This window comes from Ipomoea triloba, chromosome 5, assembly GCF_003576645.1.
Source record: "Ipomoea triloba cultivar NCNSP0323 chromosome 5, ASM357664v1".
NCBI classification, from domain to species: Eukaryota; Viridiplantae; Streptophyta; class Magnoliopsida; order Solanales; family Convolvulaceae; genus Ipomoea; species Ipomoea triloba.
Genome location: NC_044920.1, coordinates 818,648 through 829,799, shown reverse-complemented (window position 1 = coordinate 829,799; position 11,152 = coordinate 818,648). Strand labels below are relative to the sequence as shown.

Below are 11,152 nucleotides of genomic sequence, written 5' to 3'. Positions count from 1 at the left end.
CTCATGGGAATACAATTCAAACAAAACACCAAGTCATCCAAGACTAAGAACACGTAATTAAGGAGACTTTTCTTCATTCATTGATTTTTATTGAAATTAGTATATATCAAGAAGTCACGTCTTAATAATGAATGGTCCCAAAATGCACAACTTGGAATACTGCTCAATGCTAAGTAATGTCCACGAGAGTGACATTGATACCTAATGTAATTCTGATCTCTTGTTGAAGCATTACATGGTCTTATTTCTAGAAATACGTACTATACCATCTATGCAATTATGCAAATGTAGTTTGGTCAAGTCCTACCTTTTCTATTTAATTGTCAATTTTATTGTTGATTTTGCTTTACTCACATTAGTCATATCTCAAATTAAATAAATTAGTATCTATAGCAAAAAATAATACATATGCATTTCTTTAATTTAGAATGAGATGTTTACAATAATGTCTTTATTCAAAATTTTTTTTCATTTTCAAAAAATTAAAAAATAGATATAATTTCATTAGTTATATTATCTTTATTTTCTACAATGCAAAGATTCCTTACCTTCAAATTCATTAATTAATTATATCCACTAAAATTGATCATTGTCTTCCTTTTACACTATCTTGTAATTAAATATCAAAGTTATAATACAAAATATGTTACATATTTATTTACCAAGTATTTTATTAATACCATGAAAAATTTAAAACATTTTGAACTCAATCATATCATTTATTTGGGGAGGATTTGTTGACAGAAATGGTATTCAAATAATCCAAGAAATTGAAGGAGGAAACTACCGTGTAATATCTCTGGACTACATCACAATTGTTTCTTTATTAAGATGATTTAAAATGTATAAAATTTTACTACCTTATCTAATCTAATTGCTTAAATAAAGTAGGAATTTCTCTATCCAGAAGAACTCATTCAATAATATTAATGGTTGAACTAAAAGTGGCTCAAGTAGAACACCTAACAAGGCGTTTGGTTGGAGGAAATTATAATTTCATTACCACTTAATTCCCACTTAATTTCGAAAGCAACTAAATTCGTCGTTTAGTTGGAGGGAATTGCAATTCTCTCATTTTCATGGAATTAGAATTCTATTGATAAGCACTATTTTTATACTTAATTTAGATTGATCTTATAATAATTAGTTTCATTTATTTTACATTATATTTATTTTGAACTTTGTTTTATATTTTGTACTAATCAAATAATTATTTTAATAATTAAGTTTAATGATTACTTTGGGCCATTAGGATTGTATATTGATATTGTTATTAAGCGTTAGACTTAATTAGTTGATAGTGGCCGGAATAAAATAGGCTTAGTATTTAGTTCGCCCACTTAAATTATTTAAGTATTTTTCTAAGCCCAAATCCCTTATGTTAGCACTTTCTTTTTCTCAATCGTTATACCCTGCACTACGTAGGTAAACGACGTCGTTTCGATATTAGTGGACGCGGACGCGAATGACTCCAGAGAATTCATTATCTATAATACACATAATCATTATTTAGAATACATAGAACGTTTGCCTATAATACACAGAATGTTTGCTCAGAATACACAGAATATTGACACAAAATACACAGATGTTAGTGGACGCAGACACGAATGACTCCAGTGAATTCATTATCTATAATACACATAATCATTATCTAGAATACAAAGAACGTTTGCCTAGAATACACAAAATGTTTGCCCAGAATACACAGAATATTGACATAAAATACACAGAACTCATCCTCCTAACATTCGAATGCACAAATACATCACAACCTGTGTTAATAACATGAATACACGGAATATTGACACAAAATACACAGAACTCATTCTTCTAAACATTCGAATGCACAAACATATCACAACATGTGTTACTAACATGACTACACAGTAACAATTGCCTAGAATACACAAAACGATTACCTAGAATACACAGAATGATTGCCTGAAATACACAGAATATTAACATAAATACAGAGATTGCCCGAAATGGGAAACGTGATTTCAGAAAAAACAGACGGTTAAATGCCTCTTTTTCTTTGTTTTTAGTTTTGTACGTAAACTGCAGCAGATTGAAGACTTCGTCTGAGACAACTGCGAAGCCGAAGGATGCTGCGACGAGCTCAAACGGAAACTATGGCATCTTCGTTGGCGGACCACAAGCGTCGACTGCGAATTTCTTCAATGATTTATGTTCATGAACCAAAGCTTCCGTCTACGTGCTCTGCGAAGGAAATTCGACCACGAATCGCTATGTGGTTGAAGATATGAATTTAATTTGTGGATGTTAGGAAATTAGGGCTATTTTGAGCTGATTATAGAGCTTGAATTAGTATAAATAGCGATGAATTTTTCAGTGTATCAGAGTATAATCAATTTTTCACAGAAGAATTTTATTTACTTTGTAAACACTCCCTGCAATGTATTGTTGATTTTTAATTTTTTAATTCAAGGATTATTGAAGTTTGATTCTAAAGACCATTGAGACTTATTCAGCTTAAATTATTATTTACAATTTATTATCTATATATCCCCGACATGTTATATGCATATGAATTATTGCTTGATTAATTGTTGCAAAGGGCGCATTGTTCAATTGTCAAGTCATTAAATTGCTAATTAGAACTTTGAATCCGTAATTGTTTACGTTTTTTAAAATTGGTAGCAAATAACACAATTTGATTATATATGGATTTTCAGTTTGTGTTATGAAGATGTATAGTCGAGCTTGAATGAATCGTGCTTTTGAGTTTGTTGGCTAGAATTGGTGGTCTTTCTAATTCTTTTAATGTGGTTAATAAATTAAATCCTAAAAACTTGTTTATGATTGTTTCTATCTCTTATTTATTGCGTTTATCAATTCGGCCCGGCTAATTAATTAATCTAACTGTAATATATTTTGGTACTTTTCTGAATATTTGACACAGTTCTCATCGAATGTATCTATTGTCCAACAAAAATGTACCATACGCTTGGTGTACAAATTGAGGGAGAAAGGAAATGACCAAGATCAGACTTGTTCTTTGGGAATATATTAAAGCTATCATATTCAGTGGTTTAGAATAATATTTAGTCTCCCTTGAGTGAACAATATTATAATTAGTTGTAGTCAATTGTTGTTACTTATTGGGGCATAAAAAGATTTTGTATTTAAAATATTCAGTTTAATAATGTTTTTGTAAACATTATTACACTCGTAGAATAAATAAGAAAAAAAAGACAAATAAAATAGAAATAACTAAAGAAAATCAAACATTATTTCAATCGAATTACAATACTTTTTTTTTATTGAAAGGAATAATGGAAACAAATCATTATTCATAAACAATTATCTTCCTGCAGCAACCGGTAACTTCATATGATGTTTTAAGCTATCATATTCAGTTGTTGTTGTTATACTAAAATTGGCATCATATTCAAAGGGGATAAGTAGAGCATGTGATTCCATGGAAGTTTCTGAATTATTATTAATCCATGGATGTTTTGCTGTTCTCATCAATCCACCTAGTTCAACTGCAACTTCTTTCATGGTTGGCCTATCCTCCCCATTCACATTTAAGCACCTTTTTGCAAGCAAAGCAACTTCTTGTAACTCTTCATTGTTTCCTTCGCATACAATGTTGTCATCAAGAATCATGAACAATCGATTCTCCTTCAAGGATGAAAGGAAATGCAGAGATAAATTTCTCTCCTCCTCTGGACCATCAAAAAACACCGCCCTCCTACCTGTTAACAACTCCACTAAGACAACTCCAAAACTGTAAACATCACTCTTTTCCGTTAATTGGTGGGTTTGCATGTATTCTGGATCGAGATAACCCAATGTTCCTTGCACCATAGTTATCAATTGAGTTTGATCTTGCAGAACTAATCTCGATGCACCAAAATCAGATACCTTAGCAGTGTAGTCGCTATCCAAGAGAATGTTTGCTGGTTTAACATCTCTGTGGATGATGGGAGGAGAGGCTGCAGAGTGCAAATAAGAGAGAACCTCAGCGGCTTCGGAAGCTATTTTTAAACGGGTCAACCAAGGTAATTTTGATGCCTTCTCTTTGTTGTGCAGATGCTCGGACAATGTTCCGTTACTTATGAACTCATAAACCAACAACGGGATTTCTGTCTCTAAACAACAACCAAAGAGTTTGACAATGTTTCTGTGATTGATTTGGGAGAGCACAATTACCTCATTGATGAACTGTTCGACTTGAGTTGGGTCCATCATCTTGGCCTTTTTAACAGCTACTATTCGGCCGTCAAGAAGGTGTCCTTTGTAGACAATACCAAAGCCTCCTTGACCAATGATTCTATCTTGATCATAATTGTTGGTCGCTTTTTTAAGCTCCTCGGCAGTGAAAATTCTTGTTGTGCCAGAAGATACACCACCTTGAGCAATCCTTTGCTGCAGAATAAATCCTCCATTTTCCCTAAAGAATTTCTCTTTTATCTGTACTGATTTCCTCCGCCGGTATCCCAAGTATAGACAAAAACTAGTGATCAGCAACATTATAGTGCCTAAAGAAACACCCAAAACAATCGCGTTCACATTTTTTTCATGTTTACTAGGTAATTGGCAGCCACCTTCCCCATCTTCCTCGTAACCTTCCTTGCAATGGCATGAATACCCGCCTGGTTTATTCTCACAAGTGGCGTTTTCGGAGCAGTTGTTCTTTCCCTTTTCACATTCATCAATATCTATAGAGCCCATAAACAACATATTAAAACTAAGTATATAAATAAATGAAATTGTACATGTAGCTATATTGACAAATTATACTATGAACTAGGTCTACCTTGCAATATGAACACTTGTTCAAAAGGAAATTCAGATTATATGTTTGGGGTTAACTACAGGGCCGGCCCTGAGCATGTTTGCCCAGGGCCAGCGCACAGGGCCCCCAATTTTTTGGGGGCCCCTATTTAAAAAAAAAAATTAATTATATATGTAGTATATTAGGTAATTCGTTTCCTACATGTTCACGCAAGAATTGAAGCCAAATCCTACCAATTTTAGGCATTCCTTTTCTTTTATGTCACACAATTCTATGTATTCATATATACATTATATTATATAAATGCATCCCATTCCCCAGTTTTCGTCTACAGTGCTGCGCCATTAGTCCAATACTCTCATTAGGCAATGCTTTTCCTTCACCCTATGTATTAATATTGTGTTGGATAGAATTTAAGAATTCTTCTTGATCGTACAAAGTTCAAAGTCACAAATTTTCAAGTCTCTCAATTCTCAGGTAATTAAAATTACTAAATATTTCACAATTTTTGTTTATTGTTTTTATTTATATGAGTTAATAATTCTTATTTCAGAATAATATATTCAAGAATTTGTTTCTTGATTAATTATTTGTTCATAGAGTTTCTAAATAATTTTTTATTTTTTCTTTAGGGTTTTATAATTATGTCTTCTAGAAAATATTCATCTGGGTTTGAAAAGCGTAAAAGGAAAAGAATAATTAAGCAACTAACTCAATCTCAAAAGGGAGCTATTGAAAAATTCATTACAAAAGAAACTCAAATAGATGTGCAAAAAGATTATATTAAGGAAAAATTTCTTAGATGCTAATCATCATATAGAAAATCAAGATGATTGTGATATTGGAAAAAATTTAAATGATAGTGTGCACAACGATGATAGGTATTATTGTGACAATGAAAATAATAAGAATGTTGATAGTTGTTTAGATGATGTTGGTCACAATGATAAACCAAATGATATGATTCGCTTTTATTTGGCATATATGATCCAAGAAATTGGGATGTCCTTGATTCTAGATTAATAGATATTCTTGTGAACGATGATCCTAAAAGAGATTTATCAATAAATAAAGGTTCTAAAGATAAATACAACATTTATATTTTGAAGTTTTGAAACAATTTTTTGAACAACTATTATTTATATATACAAATTATTTGAAAAAGGGGCCCAATTCAAAATATTGCACAGGACCCCATTTTTTATTGGGACGGCCCTGGGTTAACATATTATTCGTGAATGGTATAACAAATTGAGATATATTGGGATTACAATTATTATACCATAGACCAGGGTTCATATTACATTGTGAACCCTGATATAAAAATTATGTACCTTCAATTAACATATTCTATATCTACAATTAACAGTTTTGTACATGCAAGCAAATAATTTTATAATTGCTGACACATAATATGATAGTTATAGGTAAGTTCTAGCTAGGTACAGATTAACTACAGTTACAGAATGTATCAACTCATATACAGATCAGAATCTGAAATTTATTTTTAGACTAAAGTTTGTAATGCAATATAAACATTGGTCCATGGTATAATTTGTCTCGGGATTAACCCAAGGCAAATGCGGCCCATGACCTGAGGGCACAAGAATAAGAGGGTGCTCCAGAGAGAGTGCTAAGGATTGGGACACGGCTCAATGGGACCAAACTCGAGTAAGGGGTAAAGGCCCCCAGGGCAGATAACCAATTTTGCCCCGGGGCCCATTTTTGGGCCCAAAGCTGTTGGACCTTGACCTAGTCTCTTGGCCCATCACATTTTTTAAGAATATTATTGGGCATTACTTTGTATAAATTAGCCTTGTGTTGGTCAAATTAAAGCACAATCATGTAAAACTAAGTAAATAAATGAACGAAATTATACATATAAAGTGTAGACAAGACAATACTTACCTAGGCAACCTGGATGGAGATATGGATTGCCTTCATAACCCTTCCCACAAGCGCATCTGTATCCCCCATCCGGACCTTCAAAAGGGACACATGTAGTGTTACCTTGGCAAGTACTACTAGAATTACTGCAAGTATCGTTGAAGATGACCCAATCAATCACCATCGGCAATCCTTTGACTTCCCATTTTCTGGTAAGCATATCGGACGAAAATTCAAACTTATCCTTTTTCACCACCGACGCATAACTGCAACCAGTAGCCCCTTCCGTACTCCGATTCCCCACCATCCTTCGCAACGTAAAATTAACGTTGCTGGCCAAGATAGGAATGTCGGTGGTCTGGCAACACCCGATCCCCGAGCACGCCCCATTCGCCACATCTTGCAAGCGGTTACACGACGCTATACAGCCTGTCTCGTACGACAGCCCTTTGTCGGACCCGGAGACAGTGGCGATCGTGTTGCACCCGACAGCAACGAACTTATTGGCGGTTTGATTAACGTAGAATCTTGGTAATCTCAGCGATGCCCATGAGACACCTTGATGGCAATTTTGAGCTATCAAGGTCATAACGCTCAACTGCCCTTCAACTGATATTTCGTTCACCTCTATGTTAGTGGTCCTTGCAAATGGCTGAGGAGAGCCATCAATGGAGGAAGTGGAGCAATTGATGAAGAAATCGCGGTTTAGGTAACAACCTGGGGTCAACCCAAAGGGGAATGGGATGCTTATGTTCCCACAATGATCTTTGCAGTGGGGTTTGGCTATGGGATAATTAGTTTTTGAGGTGGCGGTGGGGGCAAAACATCCTAGTACTGCCCACAACACGAGTACAAGGAAGCAGTTCATGTTGTTGGGTTATATTAAATAGGCATCGAAATGGTTTCCAACTACATATAATTATGTAATGGCCTGCTACCCTCTGGCCTCTTCAAACAAAAAGACCAAGTCATCCATGACAACCAATTTTTTTTGATACTTTCTCAACCTAAAGCACAAAGAGTCAAAGAGTTTACTTCACTGAGGCTCAAACCTACTCCCATCGTCTGAAGCACAAAAAGTCAAGAGTTGCCTCCACTGAGGCTCGAACATACTCCCATCATACATGTGAGAGTGTTAACTGGGACACCAGGTGCCACTAGACTACAAGGTCTTTGGCTCATGACAACCAATTTAGTCCAAAGGCTATATATAAAAACTATAATATGAATATTAAGCCAATTTGACAATTTTTGCATATTTAATTTAATTTCGCCAAGGACTTTGTAGTCCAATGGCATCAAACCCTTCCCGTTATACGGGAGGTGGTGGGTTCGAGCTGACTCTTGTGAACAGATACTGCATTCTAATAGAGTTAGTAGTATTCAAAAAAAACAAAAAATTTAATTTCCGTCAACGTGTGATCCATAATATAATACGGAGTATTTACATTATATATGCTTGATTTCTTCAATTCCAAGTCTCCCCCAATTATATACTACAATCGGTTATTTACATTATATATGCTTGATTTCTTCAATTCCAAGTCTCCCCCAATTATATACTACAATCGGTGGGATAAACACAAGAAAAGGTATATAGACTGTGATGGGACGGCAGTCACGGCACACAAATGAAAACAATATGCGCGGAAGAGGTCCCAGGTGTAGTCGTTGATGAAATCTAGATCAATGAAAATTACAACAACAAAAAAGCGTGTGTCTGGAGTATTATAATTACAACAACAAAAAAGCGTGTGTCTGGAGTATTAATATGTCCACCTTCAATTTATAACAATGGGGCACCTTAAGTGGTAAGAAAAATCACGTACCTAAAGCTTTAGACCGACGCACCTTAAGTTTCAACAAAAAAATGCACCTTAAGTTATCAACTAAAGAACTGACGCACCTTAAGCACAGAAACCCGTACCTTAAGAAGGAAAACCATGCACATTAAGCACAAAACATACGCACCTTAAGCACATAACTTACGCATCTTAAGTTCTCAACTGCACGCACCTTAAACACAGAAACCACGCACCTAAAGAAGGAACACGACGCACCTTAAGCACAAGACCTACGCACCTTAAGCACAAGACCTACGCACCTTAAGTTGGACCCATATGGAAAATGACAAAATTACCACCGCGTATTTTTTAAAACATTGTTAATCCTGGACGTTGATTTTTGCAAGATCAATGACTATCCTCTCACCGCACAACTGCACCTGAGCATCCCAACCAAACGAGAATCTCTCTCTCTCTCTCTCTCTCTCTATATATATATATATATATATATATATATATATATATATATATATATATATATATATTACATTCAAGTAAAAACAAGTCTTAAAATACAAACGTATGGATGTATCTAGATCGTTTGATTTTGAACATCTACGGTTATTATTTGATGTTATGGTTTTGGGGTTTTAATTTTCTTGATTCTCGCCCGTATATATGTTTTTGTAGGTTTTTATTTTTGCTGGGGGCATTTGGGGGTTTTATGTTTATTTTCTCTCACACCTAATATAAGTTTTCTCGATTTAGTTCTAGACTACTTTTTATGCTTGATTAGATCATTAACTTTGATGGTTTTACTACCTAATTGAGTTTTCGATTGTTAGAATCATGAACTAATTAAATCAGTTGTTAGATTTTGATGGCCCCGTATATAACTAATACCATAATTTTTATAATAATCTCTATAACTAATATTATAATAATATTTATAATACCATAACGCAATCTCTATAACTAATACCATAATTTTTATAATAATAATAATAATAATAACAATAACAATAATAATAATAATACTGTGATAAAATTCTGTTGTGAGCAAAAAGAAAGGCAAAAGGATTTAAAAAAGAAAAAAGAAAAAAAGGTGTGCGCAAAAGGCAAGATTCGAACACTTGATCTCCAGTATAAAATAATACAAATACACATTTCTACCATTTTTCCATTAGAGTCTTTTAGGATTAATTGCGAACTTTTTGTTTTTTAATTTTTAACTAAGTAAAAATCAAATATTGGGCCCTCAAAAATTTGAGGGCCTGTGATGTTGGGCAGCTTGCACAGCTCAATGGTTGCATTGGTGGAGGTGGTTGTGGTTGTGGTGGTTGTGTGGTTGTAGTTGAGGTGGTAGTGGTGGTGGTAGTGTGTGGGTGGGGGTGATGGTGGCGTGGTAGTAGTGGTGGTATTGGTGGCAATGGTGGTGGTGTGGTAGTGGGTGTATATGTAGTGGTGGTGGTGTTGTTGGTGGTGATGTTGATGTTGTGGTTGTGGTTGTGGTTGTGTTGTTGGTGGTGGCGATTGTGTTGGTTTGTTGGTGGTAATAATAATAATTCGAAAACTAATTTTAAAAAGAAAAGAGGAAACAGGGAAAATAACGTATCTGAAAAATATCTTTGTTCCGACTAAAAAATCAGGAAGACATTTTTCACCAAATTGATCCTTTTTTTTTTCTTTTGACCAGAATGAATATTTTTCTACGACTTCATTTTCCTGGAGTACCCAAATATTGAAAGATCCTAAAGATGAGTTCCAAAAATCATTTTTTGAGTTTCAAATGGAACCTTAATGAAAATTATGCAGCAAAAGACTTGAACTTGTCCAGTTTTAATCTGTAGCTTAATTTTGTGCTTTGAAAGATTTGGCATAACTGTGTGTGATATGAATTTATTGCAAGTAAATAAATAAGATTAATATTGGTAGAGAGAGAATTAGTATATGATTAGAGAAATTCATATTTCGCCGGTTAAACACTTAAAATGTGTAGACTTAGCCATTTTGTCATTTGATTAGGCTTGTATGCCCAGCTTTGTAAGGCTTTATGCCCAATTTTTGAGAAAGGGTCACTTTTGGGCCCCATGTATTGAATAATGAGTTGAGGATGATATAAAAGGGTTGGTTCTTAAAAAAAAAAAAAAAAGTCTTAGTTGACTTTGACGTGTACAATAAATAACATAAATAAAGGAGTGAATATTTTTTAGAAGAAATTTAGGAATGGATGCCGTGTGCGTAACTCTTTCAATTCATGCAATAAGTACGCAGCGGTAGTTGGAGCTAAGGAGACTTACGAGTCAAGCATAATGTGACAATTTTTGAAGAAGCAATAATTTTTGGAGTGCATAAGACGACGATGATTGACCCGTTGAGCACTTACAATGTATGTTTTTCTTAGAAGAGACGAAATCTCGTCTCAATAACATTTATACTCTGACTTGACGATATTATAAAACAATAAATTAGAGTGATTTGACATCACATTAGGGGTGTATTTGAAAAGCAGGAAAATGGTTTATGGAAAATGATTTCTGGAAAATGAGTCATTTTTCAGAAAATATTTTTCTTTCTTGTATTTGGCTGCAGAACAGAAAACTGTGTTGGTGTGTTTGGCTCATTTTCCAGAAAATGGGTAGGAAAATGAAGAGAATTATATAATTGAATATTTTAATTAATTTGTTTAAATGTAACAACATTTATAACAAAT

The 11,152-nt window shown here is 34.1% G+C and overlaps 1 protein-coding gene across 1 annotated transcript; it reads right to left on the bottom strand.

Annotated features, from left to right (window-relative positions):
• Positions 1–3,283: 3,283 nt before the first annotated feature.
• On the bottom strand, positions 3,284–7,460 carry LOC116019723 (putative wall-associated receptor kinase-like 16). Its single transcript, XM_031260029.1, has 2 exons — positions 6,677–7,460; positions 3,284–4,691 (listed from the first exon to the last, which is right to left on the bottom strand). The coding sequence occupies exons 1-2, from the start codon at positions 7,242–7,244 to the stop codon at positions 3,328–3,330; spliced, it is 1,932 nt and encodes a 643-aa protein (XP_031115889.1). The 5' UTR covers positions 7,245–7,460; the 3' UTR covers positions 3,284–3,327.
• Between the last annotated feature and the right edge of the window lie 3,692 nt (positions 7,461–11,152).